Here is a 26,128-nt window from a genome sequence, read left to right on the forward strand (position 1 = left end):
TTTAGTTGCTAGGGGCTTAGAATCTGCCCAGACCCCCAGAAGGCCAAGCTCTGCCCCTCTTATGGTATCACGCAGTACCCCTGTCCCCAGGGGCACCAGACCAGAGGATGGTTTCTGCTTTAATTGTAAAGCCAAGGGACATTTTAAAAGTGACTGTCCAGAACCCAAGAGAGAGCCAAGAAAGCCATCCAGGCCTGCCCCGGCCCCTAAGGCCGAAAAAGAGGTTCCGATAATTGAGGAACCCGATGATTAGGAAATTGGCAAGCCTGTGTCTGTAACCCCTGTAATGGCAGTGTCTACAGGGGATAAAGGGGGGCCACTTGCCACAGTGACTTTGCCCATTGAAGGCCACCCTACCACCTTTCTAGTTGACACAGGTGCAGCCCGTAGTGTTCTCCGTGAACAAGACCTGCCAGATCCATCCTTTCTGTCAAATATTGATGTCTCTTGTGTCGGAGTGGATGGCCAGCCAAGACATAGCCCTTTAACAACTCCACTCCGAGTTGGCTCCAGCCTGCTAGCTCGCTTTGTGGTATCCTCCACATGCCCAATTAACCTGTTAGGTGCTGATGTTCTCTCACGCCTGCAAGCATCCATTACCTTCACCCCGGATGGGCAGGTAGAAATGTCCACACCTCTATCTGAATCAGACACCTCAGCCTTGTGCTCCTTGCCTCTAATGCTGCATTTAGAAAAGCCCCGTGAGAAAGCAGCAGAATTAAGGTCCAATTTCCCAGAGGCATTAAAAACACAGGTGCCCGCCAAGTTATGGTCCTCAGGCCCAGAGGACATAGGTCACCTAAATGTTCCCCCTGTGGTGGTAAAGCTTATTCCAGGGGCTAAATTACCAAGAAAACCACAATATCCATTAAAACCAGCACAGGCTGCTGCCATTTCTACCCACATCAAGGCACTCTTGGAGAAGGGTGCCCTAGTGAAATGCAAATCTGAATGCAACACCCCATTATTCCCTGTGAAAAAGAAAACTCCAAAAGGTGAGCCAGAGAAGTACAGGATGGTTCAGGATCTCCGTGCTGTTAATGAAGCTACCGTCCTGGACACCCCTCTTGTACCAAATCCCCATACTCTGCTCTCTGGAGTCCCACCATCTGCAAAATTTTTCACAGTCATTGACCTAGCAAATGCCTTTTTCAGTGTTCCACTGGACCCATCCTGCCAATACCTGTTTGCTTTCACCCATGAGATGCAACAGTATACCTGGACTGTCATGCCCCAAGGGGCACAAAATTCACCAAGTCAATTTGCAAAGGCCATGGCCACCATCCTTGACCCATGGCAAGCCGAGCACCCAGAAGTTGTTCTGCTTCAGTATGTGGATGATTTGCTGCTCTGTGGAGATGATATACCCACTACTGAAAAGTGCTCAATTAGCCTGCTTTGTTATTTGGCAGAACAAGGATGCAAAGCTTCACTCATCAAGCTACAGTTCTGCCAACCCTCAGTAATTTTCCTTGGACATTGCCTATCTCAAGGTACCAGACATCTTACCCGGGACCGGGTAAGAGCCGTACTGGATATTCCAACTCCAAGAACTTCAAAATCTCTCCATGCCTTCCTAGGCCTCATTTCCTACTGCAGAGCATGGATCCCAGAAGCCTTCCTGCTCATGCAACCCCTCTATGACGCACTTAAGTCTGACCCTTTCTGTTTAACTAATGAAGCTCTGGACAATTTCAATGCTCTCAAGCGTGCCATTGCTTCTGCTCCTGCCTTGGGCCTACCTGATTACTCCAAACCTTTCAAATTATTTGTCTCTGAAAGACAAGGCCACGCAACAGGAGTTCTCACCCAAACTAATGACTTAAGAGGCCGCCAGAGGCCTATTGGATATTTCTCATGTCAACTGGACATTGTGGCCAGAGGGACTCCTTCCTGTCTCAGGGCTGTTTTTGCTGCAAGAGAGCTCATAGAAAGAACCTCAGACCTGGTCCTTGGCCACCCCCTGGTTGTTTTGGCCCCTCATGACATTTCTGCCATCATCAACCAAGTCCAGCTCAAGCACGTGTCTCCAGCCAGACACCTACGCCTCCAGTGCCATCTTCTTCTACCTGACAACATTTCCATCCAAAGATGTCAAGTTCTTAACCCATCCACTCTTCTTCCACTCCCTGAGGGGGGTATCTATTATGGATTTATCACAGATGAAACCTACATTTACCTGCTTTGTGGATGTATCAAGAAAGTCATGCATCCACATTTGACATTTTATGAAGGTGAAAAGCCTCTCTGTGAAGGCCCAGATCACGCCTTCTGTACCATGTGGTACAAACCAGACATTACTCCCGAGCCTTGCTATGAAGATGAGCTCTACCATTGGACTGATGTTAAGCTCACTGCTCAAGATTTCTATTGTGACTCTGAAGGCAATAGCATGGTCTTGGTCCAACTACCTCAACAACTTAACTACCTCTACCGCCATTGGGATACTGCTATCCCACATATTCCTGTTACCAAATTGAAGACAAAGTCATGGAATGATCTTGGGCCCATGGCAAAGTTATGGGCCACCATGGATGAAGAACAGCTACAGGAAAATGGTATTGTCAAATACCCAACAACTGACCTTCTGGAAGCATGGCCACGCCACTTCCTAGAAAAAGAATTTCAAGATCTGGTCATAGTGAATGATTATGACCCCGAAACACCTCATGACTGTTTTGAACAGATGAAAATGGAGACAGTGCACCTACCAACCGTGCACGAGAATCCATTACCAGATCCGGATTTTACCCTGTTTGTGGACGGTTCAAGATATGCTGATGAAGAAGGAAGATACCATACAGGATATGCCGTAACCACAACAGATGAAGTTATCAAATCATCATCCTTACCACCAGCAATGTCTGCGCAAGAAGCTGAATTACAGGCTCTGACTTCAGCATGCAAAATTTCCGAAGGAAAACGTGCCAATATCTACACAGATTCAAGATATGCTCTAGGCGTGGCACATGACTTCGGCCTAATCTGGAAGACAAGAGGATTTCTTACCACCGCCGGTACGCCAGTCAAGCATAGTACTGCAATCAAGGAGCTAATGGATGCCCTCCTACTCCCTAAAGAAGTGGCCGTCTTGAAGGTAAAGGCCCATGGGAAGTTGGATACAGATGAAGCAATGGGCAACCATTTGGCTGATCAGGCTGCTAAGCTAGCAGCCAGGGATTTGCAGGAAGTGGATGAAGACGTGTCCGGACAAGAAGAAGAAGAAGAAGTCCCTATTTTTGCTCTGCAAACTCTTCCTACTGATTTGCGAATTTTGCGAGAACAGCAAGCTGCAGTCACTCCTGAAGAAATCCAGAAATGGAAAAAGAAAGGAGCTGTCCAAAAGGACGGAGTATATTACAACAACTTCAAATTCTGTCTCCCCAAAAATTTATATCCAGCAGTTGTCCAATGGGCACATGGGCCTGCGCACCTGTCAAAGGAATTGATGGCCGCCCTCATACAGAAGTATTATGAAGCACCCGGAATCACAACATTGATCAGCAGCTTCTGTAAGGCCTGTGTCATTTGTGCAAAATGCAATCCAGGAAGACCAATCAAGGTGCCTGCAAAACACCTGGCAAAGCCCATGTACCCCTTCCAGCGAATTCAAATTGACCACATCCAGATGCCCAAGAGTGGGCCCCATGAATATGCACTAGTCATAGTGGACATGTTCTCAGGATGGCCAGAGGCCTACCCAGTGGCCAATATCACTGCGAAAACAACCGCAAGACGCCTACTTACAGAGATAGTATGTAGGTTCGGACTCCCAGAAGTCATTGAAAGTGATCAAGGCCCAGCCTTTACAGCAACAGTGACTAAAGAAATTTGGACTGCTCTAGGGGTGACCTTAGCCTTCCACACCCCTTACCACCCACAAAGTAGTGGTAAAGTAGAGCGCATGAATGGCACTCTAAAGGCCAGAATGTTAAAAATGTCACAAGAAACAAAGATGCCCTGGCCAGAAAGCCTGTCAATAGCTTTATTTAGTGTTAGGCACACACCTAGAGGGAAGCATTCACTGTCCCCATATGAGATTCTATTTGGGACAGCACCCAGACTAGGTTGTTATTATCCGCAGCAGTTACAGCTCCAATCAGATGTTTTAGTAGATTATGTAACTGAACTTGCAAGTGCCTTAAACAAAATACATGCCCAAGTTTTCTCTTCAATTCCAGATCCCGAATTGGATACAGGTGCCCATAACCTGCTCCCCGGAGATTGGGTTCTGGTCAAGAAGTTTGTGCGGAAAAATACCCTGGAACCAAGATTTGACGGTCCATTCCAAGTTCTCCTGATTACCGCAACTTCCGTCAAACTGGCCGGTAGGCCAAATTGGATCCACGCTTCCCACTGCAAGAAATCTCCTGCCCCAGAGGAAGCAGATACCGCACAAGCATGTACCTCTGGCACATCTTCTCCTTAATCAGCCTCATAAAGGCCCAACAAGTAGCCATCACCAAAGATATTAGTGGGTATACCTTCTGGTACAATTCATCATGCACCCATGTAGCTACTTACACCTTTGACTATTGTGATATTGTAGAATGCCCGTTCCCCACATCACAAATCCAGAGTATTTACAGAGATATCCCTCATTCAAAAGATCCATATGTTTGTGTAGTTGACAAGCAATGGGGGCACAATTGTAATCATTGGGGGGCGGCGGGATGGAATGCCGGGCCTGCCTGGGGTTACAAGCCAAAAAGTGCCTTATCTAAAGTAGATGATCAAGGTAGATCCCTTCTCCAGAGAATGACTTTGAGAAAGCCTGGGGGGGGTACACCAATGAAATTAATCCTTAACATTGAGCATCCAAGCCCAACGGATGCAGACCAGTATGTGATGGGAATGTATTGGAAAAAGGGTTCCTACCGTAAATTAGGGCATTTCTTCTTAAAAGATATGTGCAACTCTTCTGAGTGGCAAGGGGCCACCCATATGGTCCCTAACCCATTAAAACCTCACATCCAGACCTTTCAAGACATGATGGCCATTGCTAACCCCACCTTTGAAGATACCATGGCCGCTGAAACAGGTTTTAATGATGTAAATTTATGGTTAGAATGGATGAAATATAATGCTAATAAGCATAATAAGACTGCATGCTATGTGTGTGGTGGTGCCCGGCCTCACCTGGGTACTGTACCTCTAATCCTGCCAGTAGATATAGAGGAATGTGTTTTAAGCCTTTTTGCCTATCACTATGATTTTAACAGGTCCATATGTATTGCATGGACAAAGGAGTATCCTCTCCTAACCAAGGATGTCAAACCCCCAGATGGTATTACCGTGTATAAAGGTAATTACACTTGTTATGCTAATTATGATGGAATTGGTAAATTCTTGGGTAACTTCTCTAAGGGGTATTGTGCTACCTACAGGAGTGTCTCTATGAACTTGTTGCAGTTTCACACCAAGTCATTAGGGGATATCTACTGGTTGTGTGGGGATTTACAGCTAAGATCCAGAATGGACAAGGAATGGTGGGGGGAGTGTACTTTGGCTAAAGCTATTATGCCTATACATATCATCTCTGACACACACCTCGTCACCCATGAGTCCAGGCACACTAAGGTTAAGCGTGACGCCCCAGTAAAAGGAAGTTTTGATCCTCATGTTTATATTGATGCCATTGGGGTGCCTAGGGGGGTGCCCAATGAATTTAAAGCGAGAGATGAAGTTGCTGCAGGATTTGAATCACTTTTTGCCATAGTTACCACAAACAAGAATTTAAATTGGATAAACTACATTTATTATAATCAACAGCGTTTTGTTAATTATACCAGAGACGCCCTCCAGGGATTGGCCGAACAATTGCAGGCCACATCCCAAATGGCTTTCCAGAATAGAATGGCCCTAGATATGATCTTAGCCGAAAAAGGAGGGGTTTGTAAAATTTTGCCCGACACCTTGACATGTTGTACCTATATCCCAGAAAACACAGGCCCTAATGGTAAAGTTACATTAGCCATAGAGAAATTAAATGACCTGTCTATAGAGTTGAAAAGGAATTCTGGGATACAAGATCCCTGGGAAAGATGGTTTGGTTGGATGACAGGATGGCAAAAGGCTTTAATGCATATTGGTATGGCTATACTAATTTTTCTTTTTCTCTTTGCTCTTCTCTTTTGTTGTATCCTCCCATGTCTGAGAAAATCCCTCCTGAAGACTGTTGACCAAGCGGCACCCACTTTCACCCATCTCGAAGTTGATGACCAAGAGCTCCAAGACATCAACTCACCCTGTCTGCCGCTGCAAACAATCCCTTTTGTTGATAAAGTGCAGGAATTCTAGGAAGGGACTAACTTAGGGACAGCATCTGTCAGTGAATGGTAAAGACCCCGTGTTGGAGAAGTGGTGGGTTAGCTGCCATGGGATACCCATGGGTGTGAAGTGTTCGAGAGCCATACTGACGGATGAGTTAGCCTATCAGGGTCAGAACTAGGGACAGCCTTGCACTTTGCATTAACACCTAGCTAGCGGCCACAGGGTTTCTGTGCCTTTGGGTTAACACGTCTTCCTGGTACTAACTTAATAAAGTTTTTTATCTCTTAGAATCTAACATTTCATAGGGGGGACTGATGTGGGATTATTTAAAAAACCTTATTGTATTTGTATTCAATTATTGCACTAACTCCATTTTAACTTTATACTGTGACAATCCTCCATTTTGTCCCCCTAACCTGACTTCTTCAATCCTCCATTTTGTCCTCATAACCTAACTTGTTCATTTTAAAATCACCTTACATGACAGAATTTCCCAGCACATCTAATACAATAGAACAAAGACTGTATTTTCTATAAAGATATGATTAACACAGGAATTGCTGACTTTTCCTTAGATTTGCAACAAAGTATAATTTGAAGGCCATGCGAACACAGTAGTAATGAAATGTTCTATTCATAAGAGACCTTGCACCTGGCCACGAGGCCTGAGATCACCGACCGTGTAAAATGACGCTCAAGACCCCTTGTCCCCCACCCGTGTCCAGAACAATCCCACCTCTTGGTGGGTGGACACGGGATTAACCACTTAGTCTTTTGAGCCAATTAATAATATTGATAGGTGGACACTAATCCCGACACTTGACAATTAATCCAATCAATGATGTTTATTTACTGATATTCTAATAAGCAATGATGACGTAAAATGTCTCTTAAAAGGACCTGCGTGTCCGCTTTTTAATCACTTGCCAATAAATTTTCTCGAAGTTATTTTAACCTGAACCTTGTGTGTCAGACTTAATTACTTCAGCGTATATACGCAATTTATTTTATTGATTTGGACAGGAACAGATAGACATTTAAACATTTTGGTTTACTGCAAAAAGTACCATATTACTTCCAGAGTTACTCAAGGTAAGAATTGATTGGAATTCAAAGGCAATTACAATCGTAAGGCCAAAATATCTAAACAGAAAACAGAATTGACTTGGAGGATATATCTAATTTGGCTATGTTGGCTTGAATTTTGAAATTCACGACAATTCTCACTTGAGTGAATAACCCCGTTTGATTTAGGGGATACAGCTTGAAGACTATTTTTGGGTCTTTAACCCCTTAAGGACACATGACATGTGTGACATGTCATGATTCCCTTTTATTCCAGAAGTTTGGTCCATAAGGGGTTAAAGGGATACTATAGTGCCAGAAATAAAAACCTGTATTCCTGCCTCCTCTCTACCACGCAACCCCCCCCCCCTCCCCCCTCCCGTCTATTGGCGTGAATAAAAGTTTAAAAACCCTTAATTTACTTACCTTACCCCAGCACCAATGTTCCTCGGCGCTGGGTCGTGGCTCCGCCCCATCCGACGTCCAGCGACGATGCTTTACTACGGTGAAAAAATCTGACACTGGATGTCCGTTCGGATCCAGGAAGCTCCTCGAGTGGAAGACAGCCACTGAAGGCAGACTTAGTGCTGCAATGTAAACATTGCAATTTCTCTGGAACTGCAATGTTTAACATTGCAGCACTAAGTGCAATAGGGACACTGCTTTTCCTACAGCTGAAGGGTATCATCACTTGGTGTCAACTAGATTAACACAAGGGTGAACAATAACAATTCTTGCCTGATAGCATCACTGACTAAAACAACTATCGTCAATGCAGGTCTATCCGCAATTTGTTGATTGTCTACGTGCTCAGATAAACTGCTTTCAAAAGTACATCTGAAATCTACAATCATTTCAGAGCAAATAATCGGTTTGTGTGCTTTAAACATTGTTTTGAACGTACTATACTTTATATGTTCTAATGCTCAATTTAGGAGCCATCAATTAGCATCAATAAAAATGTGTGGGACCCACAGTACCCGGGACTCTCTAATAATCCATTTTAACCAAAACCTAAAGATTTGTCAGAAATGTTATCAGCTCATTACTCTAGTGGCACACATCTAACTAAGCAAGGGGTAGTCAACCTGGTCCCTACCGGTTTGAGATTTCAGGTGGGCGGTGGTGGGTTCTGCAGAAGACGCCCACGGGGACTCGATGGCAGAGGACCAAGGCCGGCAGGGGCAATCCTCTCATTTCCCCTGCCGGCCCATGCAGAGCCAGCTTTGCTGTAATCTCTGGGGCTGGTGAGGAGAGCAAAGATCTACCTCACCGGCCCGATTGCACTTAGTTTCAGTAAAGGGAGGAAAAAGCCTAAAAGGCTCTGTGTTCCTCCCGCGAGCAGGCTTGTCGGAGCATTGTCGCACGTTACCATGGCAACACCCTGACACAGTGCTGTGCTGCTCGCAAGAGGACAGGAGAGTTAGCCTGCAACCAGAGGAGCTGCAGGCTATAGTGAACATGCTACCACTGTACCACCAGGGCTTGCAGCATTATGTCTCCCCTCCCTGGTAAAAGGTAAGAAGAAGGGAGGGGGAGACATTAAGATAGATTTTCACATCTCACCCACCTACACACAGTAAGACCCTATGAACCCTTCACACACACACGCGCACGCATGGGCACTGACCCGCTCACACACATAGGGGGGGGGGGGGGGGGGGGAGTAAAATAGATCCATTTAAGTACTTTTTTATTTAAACCTTTCTTTAAAAAAATTAACAATTTTTTTTATTTTATTTTTTTTTAAATTGTACTTGCACTATAAAATTAATTACAGCGGCACTGGTGGGCAGTAAGGAAATTTTACCATCAACAAACATACAAAAGTGGGCGGTGGGTATTAAAAGGTTGACTACCCTGACCTAAGCTTTTAAATTACTGCATGACATCAAAGAGTAAGAAAATAAATGAGGCCAGTCAATGCTGGGAAGCATTGTAAGCTAAAAGTAGAACCAAGTTAAAAAAAAAAAAAAAAAGCCCCTGGGCAGGTAAGTTGAAATGTACTTTAAAAACTACACTGGACGTGTGTTTGCATCATTAAAATATCTTCACAAAAATATCAACAGCAGGTTAATATTACCGCTGATATGGAGTCAATAACAGAAAAAAAAATAAAAAAAAAATCACATAATATAACTAAAATGTTCTAAAGCAGACATTTCGCAGCTCCAACTCTTTGTGTTCAGAAGCAGACCAGATTTTAATCCCTTTGGGGCAAGGGGCTGGGCAAATCTTGATATCATGACACTCTCAGGATATCTGTCATGAATCAAAAATTGTAACTGGTAAGAAACTCAGCTCAGAGGTCAGATCCAGACCAGAGGGGAAATCCACAATGCTAAACAGCACAAAGTTATAGAAAATGTTAATTTAAAAAGAACTCATGGGGGGGCGGAGCCAGACCTGAACGAGCCGGACGCATACCGAGACTGCTCCGTGCATCGCGCTCAATACACAGGGATAATTACCGTCCCAGGCACTGCTATATCACCCCAAAGGCACCAGAACGATTCCCGAAACCATGGGGAAAAAAACCAAGAAATATCGAGCGGACCCGAGCTCGGGTACCCGCGATATAGGAGATTTCCTCCGCGCGACCTCGAGGACTGACAGAGCCAAGATGGCGCCGGCTGAGGCCTGCACACCAACGTCGTTGGACGATGACAGCGCTGCTGCCGACTCCCTACCTCCTTCCCGACCACGCTCAGGACCACAAACAACCACTGAGCTGGCAGAGTCTGCACCATCAACCAAAGCAGACATCAGGGCACTAATGGCTGAAATAAAAAAAATGTTTGCTGCTGATATGGCCCCGATCTGAGAAGCGGTCACTAAGTTAACCGACAAGGTACAGACACTTGAGGAGGGAATGGAGGGCACTAAACTGGCCCAATCAGCCACTGATGCAGCCATAGGCGCGCTCCAGAAACAATGCGCAGACCAACAAGCGCAAATAGCCACCATGGAGGACAGAGCCAGAGCCCGTAACCTAAGAATCCGGGGGGTACCGGAGTCGATTACAGGGGCAGAACTCCCCCACTATTGTCGGAGACTGTTCGCCACGCTGCTCATGCCCAAACAGGCAAAGCAAATGATGGTGGACTCCTGTTTCCGCCTCAACAAGGCTTCCAACGCTGCCCCAGAAGCGCCCAGAGACATCCTGCTAAAGCTGACCCGAGACTCCGACCGCGGTGCAATAATGGGGGCAGTGAAAGGTTCCTCCACAGTGTCGTTTGAGGGGGCACAGCTGATTTTCTTCCGAGACTTTTCAAGGCACACACTTACCTGGCAGAGGTCCCTCAAGCAAGTCACACAGACATTGCAGGACCACTCTATCCCCTACAGATGGGTCCACGCCGCATTATGGCGGATAAAGCCGGCAAGATGCACACAATGTCATGCCTCTCAGAAGCACCCACTTTTCTCCAGCGCCTTGGCATACCAGCGGAGACAGCACTACACACAGAACGTCCAACATGGACAGTGGCGGGAATCACTCCCTTTGTTCCTGGAAGAGGGAGACGTGAGATGAACACCTCACCTACCTAAGTGCGGGACTTACAGACACCCATGCCGGTCGTTCACATTGTCGGTGGACCGTAAGACTGCCTATTGCCTAACATGCAGATTTTATACCCAACCCCCCCCCCCCCCATCATAAAAATTATACCATGTTTGATTGTAAAAATTGAGACGTGTTTCATATGTCATGTTACCCTTACGCGATCACTCGCACAAAATAAAGAATTAAAAAAAAAAAAAAGAACTCATACCCTTTTGATCTTCTGTAATATTCGTTGGCAGAGCACACTTTGTAATTCAGTTTTGCTTTGGTCCGCTCTAACTCCATCATCCAGTCACTGCTTGATTCAAACATTATGGTTTGCTCCTTTGTACAGGTAGCTGTATATGTCACAAGAGGGTAAAACAATGGGTGTTCATGTTTTATAAAGAACAATAATAATGTATATGTGATCTCTTTATCATATTCCACATGATCTGCAATGGGTAAAGCAGGTATTGTGGGGGTGGGGGGGGGGGGAGTTCTGCAAACAGTAAAAAGAACAGACGAGGCCCTGCTCACATGAGGTTAGAGTTCGTGGGCAGAAATATACAAGTCAATTAAAGGATCCCTATAGTGTCAGGAAAACAAACCCGTTTTCTTGACACTATGTCATCCTTGGGGGAGCATCACACTTAGGGTCCCCCTCCCGTGGCGCTTTAAATCCCTTCAGCAGCTTACCTGTATCCAGCGCCGGGCTCCCTCGGTGCTGGTGACCTTTCCTTCCCCGCCGACGTCAGCTCCCAAGTGGAGCAGAATGTGCATGCGCGGCAAGGGCCGCGCGTATTCTAACAGTCTATAGGAAAGCTTTTCTTAATGCTTTCCTATGGACGTTCTGCACGCTGGATGCAAATTTCGCATCCAGCTTCGCAGAAGCGCCTCTAGCGGCTGTCAGGAAGACAGCCACTAGAGGTTGGATTAACCCTATGTAAACAGCAGTTTCTCTGAAACTGCTATGTTTACATGTGAAGGGTTAAGACCTGAGGGACCTGGCACCCGGACCACTTAATTGAGCTGAAGTGGTCTGGGTGAGTATAGTGTCCCTTTAAGTATCTATTCCAATCTGGGATAATGCATACAAGAAGAATGCCTACAGATATTGCTATTCTGTTGGATGCTGTAAAAAATATCTGCACGTTTAGAACTGCTGTTGTGCCTCCCATGTTCTGGGATTTCTTTAAAATTAGTTTGCAAAATGGAGAGGTTTGAGACAGGCTGGCACATTTATGGATAGGTTGGTAGGTGAGCATCAAGATGTTAAATAGAATTTTAAAGGGCTACTACAGACATCAAAACAACTTTAGCTTAATAGAACATGTCCCTGCAGTCTCACTGGAGGAATAAGGTGTTTGACAGAAGGTACAGAGAGACCACCACAGGAAAAGTACTAGGTAGAATGGTTTAGCTCTGAATTACCTATAAATATGATGCCTGTTTTTTCCCTAAAAGCTGGCCTTTTTTTTGTCTAACTCTTTCTAATACTTGTAAATAATAAAATATTATTGGGGTACATCACTACACTGCAAGCTGTAGGTGGTGGCACAACTGACATTCTATTCTGGCCTAAATTTTCTAATTCAGAGGTCAAATCTCCATAAACCACTATGTAATAAAACATGCATTATTTTACTTAACTGGCTAAGCCATTCCTAAGCTCATCTTGCAAAAGAACCTTATACACACACACACACACACACACACCACTGAATGGAGGAAGTGAATGGTGGCTCAACTCAATGGAAATAACTCACCTGCATAACGAGGTACGTTTGCTGCATATGTAAACAGAAAGAGATGTTTCAAACCCTTAGGGCTTAGAACGTAGTGGCTTATCCCACTGACAATCTGAAAGAAGAAACAAATGAAAATGTATTTAATGCTTGCAAACCACAAGCAAATAAAGGTCTAAAATCAACAACACTATTGACAACTTTGACTTTGACTACATAAGGTTGACGGTTGTTAACATTCTGCATATCAGGGTCACTTATGTTCTATCACAGGCCGTGAAGTCATCTCTGCAGCCAAACTGTGCTGCTCTCGCCTCAAAAGTCTGTGTGGCTATGCAAGAGTCAATGATGGATGCAACAGTGCAACAGGCACAGAGGTCTATGAAAATGTAAGGGTAACTTAACACACAGCATCTAAGTGGCTTTGCAATTTCTTACAATCAGCAAATTAATTCCCCTGACCAGCTCCAGACAGCATGCAGCTATTTTAGTCCTCTTGTGCCTAAAGCCAAAACTACGACAAGGATGTTTGTTGTTTCCCTCTTCCCCTCTGTAACCTGCTTTCCTGCTCCAGTTCTTGTCTACCAAATCCCCAAACTCTGGCGTGTATACAGGATTACACTGATTTGGCACCCACCCCTGATCCAGGGAATATACCTAAAAGAAAACTGTAGTCATATTTCTTTTGTATTGTTTTTTTTAGGCTACTTACAGGACAAAAAGGAAGGTGTGCAAGTAGTGATAAACAAAAAGCACACCAGTTTTAAAATGAATCTTTTAGGCATTCATTAGGGAACTGAAAGAAAGAGCAGGAAAGGTGTTTGTTTTAACACTGAAAGGTGCCTTTGTTTCTCTAACTGCTTGCTTGAATTTTTCATGCTAAAAGCTCAGGTTTCAGCAAGGTGGCCTAACTCTGCTCACAGTTTGTTTTCAACCTTTTTTTCCTTTATATTTTGACTGCCCTTACTCCTATACTTACCCTGGACCTAGGTTCACAGACTCCTCAACAGTGTTTAAGACCCTGAAAACTTCAGTGATTGAAAGGGGCCATAATAGGGAACATTAATAAATGTACCGTCCTGTGGATTAGGACGGTACATAAGGGTCTGTAAATCGCTGGAAGATAATGAGTGATTAAAATGTGCAATGTAGAAAAAAAAAAAAAGAATTCATGCTACAGAGCCATCTTGGTAAGTCTCTCTATTAAGGAGTTCCACTTCGTTGATGTTGCAGCAAATGCAGGAGGATCAAACTGCACTGTGCAGCTTTAAAACAACGGAGCATTTAAGGGTTGTTTATAAGAGCAATTCTAGATCAAAGTCCTGAAGTGTCGTAATCCCTATGGGAACAAATGGAATATTATATTGAACTTTGCTCTGTACACAGACCCTCTTTGGATACCATTGACGTGCATTTGAGAACCTAAAAGATTTACCAGTTCACAACACCCAATGAATGCTGGAAACACTGAAACGGTCACGATTCTGGACAATTCCTCATTCGAACTTCCTATTAAATGATATTGAACTTAAAAGCAGAGCAAAGTGTAAAAAAACAAAACAAAACAAAAAAACACCTCAGGGTCACTTCTATAAGCCACTTGGGCAGTCCTTCCCATTCTGCTACAGCTGTGCATGTGGAGCCTGAAGGGTTAATGTAATTTGCACAGTATGCTTGAGCTCTTCCAGGATAACAGGGCTTATAATGTATATCATAAAATTACATATGAGGCAGACTTAAAATATTTAGCACAAACCATAACCGTTTTTAAGCTACCAGTTGTGCAAGAAAGACATGACACATCTAAAATCAAGCATGATATTTACTAAGCTGGAAAATGTAGGCAGTGTCAGGGAATTTAAAGTTTTATGCAAAAATAGCCAAATTAAAAAAAAAACATATATATATGTATATATATATATATATATATATATATATATATATATATATATATATATATGTATATATATATGTATATATTTAGGAGTATAGCCATCTCCTTGGTTTTGCATCCCTCCCTGTCACAGGTGCCTCATCTTAGGACCCTATTTAAGCCTTGTACTGCAGAGAACTCGAGATGGAAGGATTTCCCCAAGTGAGTAGCTCATTTAGCAGACAGAGTAGGACCTGCCAAAGATGGGGTACATTGACGTTTGTGGCAGGCTTATGCAATGTATGATCATATAATGTAACTAAACCCCCATTATTTTTTGCCTAGATTACGGTAGGTGTTTTTAAAAAACTAAAAAATTGTTCAGCACTATAATAACTGTTTAGTAGACAAGTGAGTGTGCTGGATTTTCATTTTTACTGTACTTATTGGCCCCCAGCAGCACCCCATTTAAGCATGTTTAGGTGAGTGCAGCCAAACCCTTGTTTATATATATATATATATACATATATATATATATATACATATATATATATATATATATATATATATATATATATAAATATATATACATATATATATATACACATATATATATACATACACCGTATATACTCGAGTATAAGCCAAGTTTTTCAGCCCATTTTTTGGGCTGAAAAACCCCAACTCGGCTTATACTCGAGTCAAGGTCTGTATTATGGCAATTTACATTGCCATAATACAGACTGGGGGAGAGGGGGGCTGGCAGAGCTGTAACTTACCTGTTCTGCAGCTCCTGTCAGCTCTCTCCTCCTCCGCGCCGTCCGTTCAGCACCTCGGTCAGCTCCCAGTGTAAATCTCGCGAGAGCCGCGGCTCTCGCGAGACTTACAGTGTGAGCTGATAGAAGGAGCTGCACGGACGGCGCGGAGGAGGAGAGAGCTGACAGGAGCTGCAGAACAGGTAAGTTACAGCTCTGCAAGCCCCCCTCTCCCCCCCACTGAACTGCCACTGGACCACCAGGGAAGGAGAGCCCCCCTCCCTGCCATGTATCAAGCAGGGAGGGGGGACGAAAAATAAATAAAAATATAAATAAAATAAGAAATAATAATAAAAAATAATAATAATAATAATAAAAAAAAATAATAATAAAAAAAGGGGGTATAAGGACCACTGTGGGAGGGGGGGGGGTATAAGGACCACTAGGGGAGGGAGGGGGTGGGATAAGGACCACTATGGAAGGGAGGGGGGTATAAGGACCGCTATGGGAGGGAGGGGGGGGGATAAGGACCACTATGGGACGGAGGGGGGGGGGATAAGGACCACTATGGGAGGAAGGGGGGGGATAAGGACCACTATGGAAGGGAGGGGGGGATAAGGACCACTATCGGAGGGAGGGGGGGAGAAAAGGACCACTATGGGAGGGAGGGGGGGAGAAAAGGAACACTATGGGAGGGAGGGGGGATAAGGACCACTATGGGAGGGAGGGAGGGGGGATAAGGACCACTATGGGAGGGAGGGGGATAAGGACCACTATGGAGGGAGGGGGGGATAAGGACCACTATGGGAGGGAAGGGGGGGATAAGGACCACTAGGGGAGGGGAGGGGGAAGTAAGGACCACTAGGGGAGGGGAGGGGGAAGTAAGGACCACTAGGGGAGGGGAGGGGGAAGTAAGGACCACTAGGGGAGGGGAGGGGGAAGTAAGGACCACTAGGGGAGGGGAGGGGGAAGTAAGGACCACTAGGGGAGGGGAGGGGGAAGTAAGGACCACTAGGGGAGGGGAGGGGTGAGTCAGGACCACTGGGGGAGGGGTGAGTCAGGACCACTGGGGGAGGGGGGTGAAGGAACACGGGGGTGGGGAGGTAAGGACCACTGAGGGAGGAGGAGGGGAGTTCAGGACATATGGGGGGGGGGCAAATATCCTTGCACCGGCCCTGCACACACTGCATTCATACACTGCATTCATACACACACTGCACTCATACACACACACACTGCACTCATACACACACACACTGCACTCATACACACTGCATTCATACACACACACACACGCTGCACTCATACGCACACACTGCATTCATTATACACACACTGTAAATAAATATTCAATTAATATATTTTTTTTAGGATCTAATTTTATTTAGAAATTTACCAGTAGCTGCTGCATTTCCCACCCTAGTCTTATACTTGAGTCAATAAGTTTTCCCAGTTTTTTGGGGAAAAATTAGGGGCCTCGGCTTATATTCAAGTATATACGGTATATATATATATATATATATATATATATATATATATATATATATATATATATATATATATATATATATATATATATATATATATAAATAACACTAAAAAAGAAACCTCCAGTGCGTTTATGTTTTCTTGAGAGGAGTAACAGATAGGAAACTTTTGAATTTGCATATCACCTACAGAAAATGTATCAATCAATAAACAATAAAACATGGCTTCAGAGTTCAGATGTTTCAAATACACTTTAAACAATATATTTACCAATGTGCATTGAACTACTGTTTGACCGGTTGCAAATTAATTTTTTTCCCCTCATTTTTTTTGTTAAATGTTTATTATTAACAAACTAAAAATGTTATTTTTTTTTTTTTTTTTTTTACCGATTATTAAGACCCACTGAATGAAAATACAAGAGAGGTTATAATTACCCTTTTAACTTCCTCTTCCTTTACGTAGCTAAGGCAGAAATGAAAAACACGGAAGTCTTTGCAGTAGATAATTAGTCTTTCTGGGTACTTTGTAAGCACTGTTTTATTAATGGGAACTTTCTTTTTATCATCGAAAACTGGAGAAAAAAGTAATACCACATGGTTATCTACTGCATGCATATATTACATTATTATCTGTAGTTAAATAAACAAAACAATACAAGAAAATGAAATAGAAAAATAACAAAACATTCAAAAACAACAATAGTGAAACAGTAAAAGCAGAAGTGTATGTACATACATATTTATTTATTTTCTGGAAAACCAAATTTGAAATTCCTGCATTTGCTGCCAATCCACAGTGCTTTTACTGGGATTTCTGTACAAATCATGACTCAGCCAATCATTATCGTCATAGGATCACTGCTGAGCTGAACATATGCATATTTTAATTGGGATATATCTAAAACAGCTTGCTAATGTTGCAGATCTCATTCTCTTGTCTGAAGCTTTTGCAAGCCCTCCCCTTCTAACACTGCCCAGACTATGTGGCTGTCCAATCACAGATTTCCCAATGAGCAGTCTTTGCAAGGCAGGTGCGCTGAGCAGTTGCCTGCCTCTTGTGTTTAGCTCTGATTGACAGCCAAGATGGTGTAACAAGGTAAAAAAATAAATAAAGTGCCAATTTCTATTAAAATCTGCACTTTTTTTGTAAAATAAATAAGGGGAGAAACACTCACACAAAGCATTTAATCAACATCTGGAGTGCCAATGGTAGCCTACTCCTGTCATATACACTGCACCTGACGCGTGTCTCTTTGGTGTGCACCTACAGAGCTGTAAAAAGCATCAGCTATAGCTCTGCATATTGCAGATGTAAGAAAAAAAAAAAAAGGGAGTCCTAGAATTACCAAGGGATTGTTTACAATCTTGTCTGCAAACAACTGCCATTTGAGGTCACTATAAAAAGTTCTTTAAAAAAAAAAAAAAAAAGTAGCTTGTAGCAGTTAGCAATTATCTTCCAACCAGGTTGCTAGTTCTTTATCCAGCTGGCTACTGAGGACGTCTGCTCGCAATGTTTCTAACCAGCGGCAGGTTAGCCCCTGTACACTTACATGTGGTGTGAATTCTCCCCGTAGCAACCACAACATGCCAGTAAAAAAAATAATGTAAACAAAAACAAAAAAAAACAGCCCCTCCTTGAACAGGTCTACTTCAGTTGCCAAAATACATATTTATGTTATTTTTTACGGTTTATTTCTGCTGTGTGAATGGTTTGTTTAAATTATATAAAGTATGTAAATGACTTGTATTAAGACCAATTTTATTATTCACACCATGTGCCTGTACTTTCATTTTACTGTGCTTTAAAATACCGTATATACTCGAGTATAAGCCGACCCGAATATAAGCCGAGGCCCCTAATTTTACCCCAAAAAACTGGGAAAACTTATTGACTCGAGTATAAGACTAGGGTGGGAAATGCAGCAGCTACTGGTAAATTTCTAAATAAAATTAGATCCTAAAAATATTATATTAATTGAATATTTATTTACAGTGTGTGTATATAATGAATGCAGTGTGTGTGTATGAATGCAGTGTGTATATGAGTGCAGTGTGTGTGTGTGTGTGTGTGTGTGTGTGTGTGTGTGTGTGTGTGTGTGTGTGTGTTGCAGAGCCTTGGTGGGGGGTGGGCAATTTTAGAATTTTTTTTTTTCATTATTGTAATAATTTTTTTTATTATTATTATATATTTTATTTAAAGGGACACTATAGTCACCTGAACAACGTTAGCTTAATGAAGCAGTTTTGGTGTATAGAACATGCCCCTGCAGCCTCACTGCTCAATCCTCTGCCATTTAGGAGTTAAATCCCTTTGTTTATGAACCCTAGTCACACCTCCCTGCATGTGACTTGCACAGCCTTCCATAAACACTTCCTGTAAAGAGAGCCCTATTTAGGCTTTCTTTATTGCAAGTTCTGTTTAATTAAGATTTTCTTACCCCCTGCTATGTTAATAGCTTGCTAGACCCTGCAAGAGCCTCCTGTATGTGATTAAAGTTCAATTTAGAGATTGAGATACAATTATTTAAGGTAAATTACATCTGTTTGAAAGTGAGACCAGTTTTTTTTTTCATGCAGGCTTTGTCAATCATAGCCAGGGGAGGTGTGGCTAGGGCTGCATAAACAGAAACAAAGTGATTTAACTCCTAAATGACAGTGAATTGAGCAGTGAAATTGCATTGGAATGATCTATACACTAAAACTGCTTTATTTAGCTAAAGTAATTTAGGTGACTATAGTGTTCCTTTAATTATAATTTTTTATTTTATAAATATTATTATTTATATTTTTATTATTTTTTTCGTCCCCCCTCCCTGCTTGATACATGGCAGGGAGGGGGGCTCTCACTCCCTGGTGGTCCAGTGGATGGGCACTGTGTAGGAGGGGGGCTGGCAGAGCTCTTACTTACCTCTCCTGCAGCTCCTGTCAGCTCCCTCCTCCTCCGTGCCGGTCCGGTCAGCTCCCTCTGCCAGCTCACAGTGTAAGTATCGCGGCCGCACTATGACCCCGCGGCTTCTCGCGAGATTTACACTGGGAGCTGACAGAGGTGCTGAACGGACCGGCGCGGAGGAGGAGGGAGCTGACAGGAGAGGTAAGTAAACGCTCTGCAGCCCCCACAGCCCCCAGTCTGTATTATGGCAATGTAGACAATTGACTCGAGTATAAGCAGAGTTGGGGTTTTTTAGCACAAAAAATGTGCTGAAAAACTCGGCTTATATGGTACTCTGATTTGTGCTGTAAGGGGTCAACATAATGCCACTGAGCGGACGTGCATGTAAGGCGAGTTTGCTGCCATTAACTCTAGGCCAGAGCCTAGAGTTAAAGGGACACTATAGGCACCCATGCTACTTTATCTAATTGAGGTGATCTGGGTGCAGTGTCCCTGTCCCCTTAATCTCGCAGCTGGAAACATTGCACTTTTATAGAAACTGCAATGTTTACATTGCAGGGTAAGACTGGCTCTAGTGGCTGCTTAACAGGCTTTGCATGAGGACATCCAGCGCCTTGATTCAATGTTTTCCTATAGAGAAGGCCTAAATCCAGTGTGACGCTCGTCACGTATGTTCATTGGGTTCCCCTTGTGATAACATCAGAAGAGGCGGAGAGAGGGCCAGCGCCGAGGGACTTGGAACTGAAATCGGGTTAGCAGTAGAAAGAGAGAAGTGCTCATACCATTGTGCAGAACACTGGTGAGACCTCACTTGGAATATTGTACGCAGTACTGGAGACCGTATCTCCAGAAGGATATTGATACCTTAGAGAGAGTTCAGAGAAGGGCTACTAAACTGGTTCATGGATTGCAGAATAAAACTTACCAGGAAAGGTTAAAGGATCTTAACATGTATAGCTTGGAGGAAAGACGAGACAGGGGGGATATGATAGAAACATTTAAATACATAAAGGGAATCAACACAGTAAATGAGGAGACCATATTTAAAAGAAGAAAAACTACCACAACAAGAGGACATAGTCTTAAATTAGAGGGGCAAAGCTTTAAAACTAATATCAGGAAGTATTACTTTACTGAGAGGGTAGTGGATGCATGGAATAGCCTTCCAGCTGAAGTGGTAGAGGTTAACACAGTAAAGGAGTTAAAGCATGCGTGGGATAGGCATAAGGCTATCCTAGACTTAAGATAAGGCCAGGGACTAATTAAAAGTATTTTGAAATATTGGGCAGACTAGATTGGCCGAATGGTTCTTATCTGCCGTCACATTCTATGTTTCTCTGTTTAAAGGGTTTTTAACCCTTTCATGGCGAGCAGTGTGGGAGAAGACGGGGACACTGGAGTGTAAGGAATAAAAGGCTGTATTCTAACAGCAAAGTGTTCCTTTATTTTGTGGGTTAGCAGCAGCCATTAAACAATAGTGGCAGGTTTGGTAACCAGTTAGAAGCAGTGGCTGAGTAGCAGTTCCTAATTCCCATGGAGCAGGGGCTCACAATTTATTTTGGGTCCCTAATTTGCCTCCTTGGCTGATATCATCAGAATTGAGATATCAGCCAAGGAGGCAACTCTGATGATCGCAGCCACGGAGGCATGGGGTGGAGCCAAATGCCACACTGGCCAATCAGCATCTCTTCAAAGAGATTTACTGCATCTCTAAGGTGAAAGCTCAGCGTCTCTATACAGAGCGTTGTGACACTGAATATAAGTGCTGCACATTGTTGCCACTAGAGGTGTTCCTAGGCTGTAATGTAAAAGGCAGTGTTTACATTAAAAGGCCTGCAGGGACTGACTATACTGATCAGAACAACTACAATAAGATTTAGTTGTTTTGGTGACGTGTCCCTTTAAGCTAAATTTGTTTTGGTGACTATAGTGTCCCTTTAAATAAGATGCCACAGGTAAATCCAAGGTGGATCGAAAGAAAACCCTATACACAATACTTTGACAAGAGAATGAATTGGAATGACATGACAGAACCTTATAACTAATTGAGTTATACAGGTACAAAGTGTGATAATGTTTGTGAAAGACTGCAAGGTTGAGAAAACAAATCTAACGGAGGGAGGGAAATGAATGAAAAGCAAATATAAATATTTGTTATGATGCGTGAAATAACATTAAACGTAGAGATGGTAAAGTCTAAAAGATTAATATTTCAAGGAGCTTGGGATAAATGTATCACTGTGCGCTGAAACACAAAATGTGCAGAAAAACGGGTAAAATGGCTTGTTGCTCTTTAGTTATAAAGTTTAGTTGGCAATCTTTTTTAGGACGCAAGTGGCACAGAGATAAAATGCATAGCTTGAGCTTATGATTAATACTGATAACAGTGTAAGCAGAATGAATAATTAACGTCATGCTTTTGAATCTTGCAAAAGGAGTTACAGGACAACAGCACAGAACATTCCAACAATAACCTTGAGTAAATATCATTTCAGATTTCCTACAATTCATAATTCATTGAATATTACATTAAAATATAAATAGCACTTTTAGTAAAGAACTTCTCAAAAGGCCCTTCCAAGAGTCAGAGATATATATTTGAAAGAGGGATAAAAACAACAAGAACAAATTATCCCAAAAGAGAATCTGTGTGAGTACTTAATCATTGCAAAAGGTAGTGTGTATAGTCCCTAACTGCAACTGTAGTGGTCATGGTGCCACGAGTGCACAAGAACCCTCTCAGAGTAATCTGTCAACTTTCTTAACAGGTTTGACAACTTAAAGGGACACTTTAGTCACCTGAACAACTTTAGCTTAATGAAGCAGTTTTGGTGTATAGAACATGCCCCTGCAGCCTCACTACTCAATCCTCTGCCATTTAGGAGTTAAATCCCTTTGTTTATGAACCCTAGTCACACCTCCCTGCATGTGACTTGCACAGCCTTCCATAAACACTTCCTGTAAAGAGAGCCCTATTTAGGCTTTCTTTATTGCAAGTTCTGTTTAATTAAGATTTTCTTACCCCCTGCTATGTTAATAGCTTGCTAGACCCTGCAAGAGCCTCATGTATGTGATTAAAGTTCAATTTAGAGATTGAGATACAATTATTTAAGGTAAATTACATCTGTTTGAAAGTGAAACCAGTTTTTTTTTCATGCAGGCTCTGTCAATCATAGCCAGGGGAGGTGTGGCTAGGGCTGCATAAACAGAAACAAAGTGATTTAACTCCTAAAGGACAGTGAATTGAGCAGTGAAATTGCAGGGGAATGATCTATATACTAAAACTGCTTTATTTAGCTAAAGTAATTTAGGTGACTATAGTGTTCCTTTAACTGGATCCCTCAGGCACCCATACCACATCCTCTTTTCTCCTGCAGGATTTCTTCACGGAGCTAAGCATGTCCACCATGCATGGTATTACTTAGCTCAGTGGAGCCAACTGGATTCAAGTAGTTATGGTGCTTGGGGTGTTACTTTAAATATTAAAAACAAATTTAGAGTTACCATCTTTAAAAAAAAATTGGGACCAAGGCTAGGCACATGGCAAAAAGGGGAAATCAAAGTCTACTGGCAAGAATTCCAGATCAGTACAAATTTAAACGCAATTCTGGGACAAAGTTCTAAAAGTGGAATAATCAGGAGGAACAAAGCAATGGCTTCCATGGTGACCTTTCCCCTTTTACAACTTTACCCCCAAATTTCTCACTATAGCTAATCCACTGACTCCCATTAATCAACCATAAAGGATAGCAGAAAAGAGTTTCACAGAATGTCTATCTAAAACATATTAAAATCGATGTTCTCTGCATTCGAACCTCAGTAACTGTTGCTATTATCAAAACAATACTAACTCATCGCAAACCATAATGAATGCACAGTTCTATTATGTTACAACCACTGCTTTGCTTTCCTTTTTCTGATTAAGTCCGGAAATGGTTTTTTTAAACAGCTGGTAGGGAAATGAATGAGGAATTAATGAGGTCAAACCCAAAAGAAAAGAATTACAGCGGAGTTTATTTTAGAAAACAGGAAGTGAGTTACTGCAACACTTAATACCTATATGAAGACATCAAAATGACTATTAGTGAGGGAAATAGACACAGAAATACAGTTAATCTACCTCCATACAACTGGTCCACGCATTGAAGAGTTATATCATTTTCACCCACAATCTTGTTTTTGAATTCTGGAATCTGAAACAGAATCAGGAGGATGGGGTGAGAACGTGAACAAAAAAAGGCTGGCAAAGTTGAAAAGGGTTGGGATGGAAACAGAGATAAGAGGGCAGAACATCTCAAAAAAACAGCCAGGAGAAAACCAATCTTATGTGTTCATGGCTTTAATAAACTGGATGTTAAAATGTGAATAGTATGAATCAGTTTGTGGTGAGCTCCCGTGGCAAGGTCAAGAAATAATCAAGACATGTGTCACTATGCAGTACATTGTACACAAATGCACATCCATACAGAATCAATACTTTAACCAGATGTACATTAGTAATCTTGAAAAAGGAAAGGAAAGCTTCCTGTAAATTACAGCATTACGTTTATACATGCTGCTAGCAAAATAACCAACAAAATGTATAAATTAAATGTTATACATACTTGAAATTTGGATTTGTGTCTGTGCTTGAGAACATCCACAAGTTCACACAACGCAAGGCATTGTAAGATTCAAGCCATAGCATTGCAGCATGCATAGATACAGTAGTCACCGCTGCTGCCATCACACTTGTAGCTTACGTGCATTTTTGGCCTAGCTGTTCTAACATGCTATGGTAAGATCTGTGGACCCTTCACCAATACACAACAGGCTCTTTTCCACCCACTTACCTTTTTCCGCAAACCCACCCCATCCTCTCTTAAAAGGTTTCAAACCCACTTTAGTACACAGAAATAAAAATCAATGTGATCCAGGGCATGTTTCAGCTTATTTTATAATATTTAAAGGGATCCTATAGTGCCAGGAAAACAAACCCGTTTTCCTGGCACTATAGGCTCTTGGAGTGCCCCCCTCCCTCAGCGCTGGTGACCTCTCCTCCCCCGCCGACTTCAGCTCCCGAGTGGAGCCGAATGCGCATGCGCAGCCAGAGGCGCGCGCATTTAAACCTGCCCTTAGGAAAACATTACTCAATGCTTTCCTATGGGGATCTTATTTGATGCTGGACTCCGTGAGGACGTCCAGTGTCAAATAAGTGCGATTTACTCCGTGTAAATCGCAGAGACAGGCACTAGAGACTGGATTAACCCTGCAGTGTAAGCATAGCAGTTTAAAAACAAGGGGGACCTGGCACTCAGACCATTTCAATGAGCTGAAGTGGTCTGGGTGCCTATAGTGGACATTTAAGAATGGAATACCTTTGTCAAAATATAAATGCGTACGATAGCTCTATGAGTACTTACGTTATCGTCAGGCACCTCATCGCAAAGGAAAGTGATCTTTAGGTTTGTGCAGATCAGTCTTCCATAGACCCCTCGCTGGGATCCTTCATCCTGAGTACATTTTAACACTGTGTTGGCCTCGCACATCAACAGTTCTCCTAGAAACGCAGCATAAATACGGTAGTCATGATCTTGTAAATTAGGCTCAGGAATGCATTCTTCATCCCTCAATTAGCCAATAATATTAAATGTAATTCCATTTCTCTAGCTTATACTTCTAGATATACATTTGGGGTTTATTCCAAGGACCAAGTAATCATAACACCTTACATAGTGCCTACATATTGCACTCATATGTTAGAACGCATCTGTCACTTTTTAAAAATTAAATTATTTATTTTAAGAAGAGATGGTGGTAGCACGGTCACTTTTGATGTCTTTGTAATTTTTGTAAAAAACACCAAGTTGACAGTTTTTTTTCCCAAGGTGGCATTTAGTGGCAAAAAGGTTTAATTGCATTTCCTGCTCCTCAGCAGCACCACCACCATCTTCCTCTAGGTCCTTAGCTCCAGGTTGCATAATCATCTATACATAAGATTACAAAAAGGGGTCTAATGAAGATCTCAAAAATCTATGGGATACTTAATAGATTATTGTTCATAGTGCAAGTTGATGCTTGTTCTCACAATGGCTAATGGGAAATCTCAGGATGTGAAGTTAGAAACGCTTTCGTGAAATTCCAACATTAGTCTATTAGTTTTCTTTAAAAAAAAAAAAAAAAAAAAATAATAATAATAATAATAAATAAAATGTCCTGTTCCCCAGATGTTTTAGAACTACAACTCCCTTGATGCTTTGCATGCCTTTAGAACTCCTTTACAATGACAAAACATCATGGAAGCTGTAGTTTTAAAACATCTGGGGATCTACCTTTTGGGCTCCCCTGCTATAAAGTATATATTTAGGAAGCCAATAGAGGCAATTTTGTAGTTGGCTTTCATAATAACTTTAAAGAGATACTATAGTCACCAGCAGTTTTGGTGTATAGATCATGCCACTGCACTCTCACTGCTCAATGTGCTACCATTTAGAAGTTAAATCACTTT

The 26,128-nt window shown here is 42.5% G+C and overlaps 1 protein-coding gene across 1 annotated transcript in view; it reads right to left on the minus strand.

The window, feature by feature from the left end:
• MTMR12 (myotubularin related protein 12) overlaps nucleotides 1-26,128 on the minus strand; it is a 92,416-nt gene that overhangs the window by 38,684 nt on the left and 27,604 nt on the right. The window contains exons 3-7 of the mRNA XM_063453958.1: nucleotides 25,044-25,180; nucleotides 23,762-23,834; nucleotides 17,187-17,323; nucleotides 12,655-12,748; nucleotides 11,115-11,244 (exon numbers count right to left, since the gene is read on the minus strand). Of these exons, the coding sequence (XP_063310028.1) occupies nucleotides 11,115-11,244; nucleotides 12,655-12,748; nucleotides 17,187-17,323; nucleotides 23,762-23,834; nucleotides 25,044-25,180 (571 nt within the window). The remainder of the gene's footprint in view (nucleotides 1-11,114; nucleotides 11,245-12,654; nucleotides 12,749-17,186; nucleotides 17,324-23,761; nucleotides 23,835-25,043; nucleotides 25,181-26,128) is intronic.

Source organism: Pelobates fuscus, chromosome 5 (genome assembly GCF_036172605.1).
Source record: "Pelobates fuscus isolate aPelFus1 chromosome 5, aPelFus1.pri, whole genome shotgun sequence".
NCBI lineage: Eukaryota > Metazoa > Chordata > Amphibia > Anura > Pelobatidae > Pelobates > Pelobates fuscus.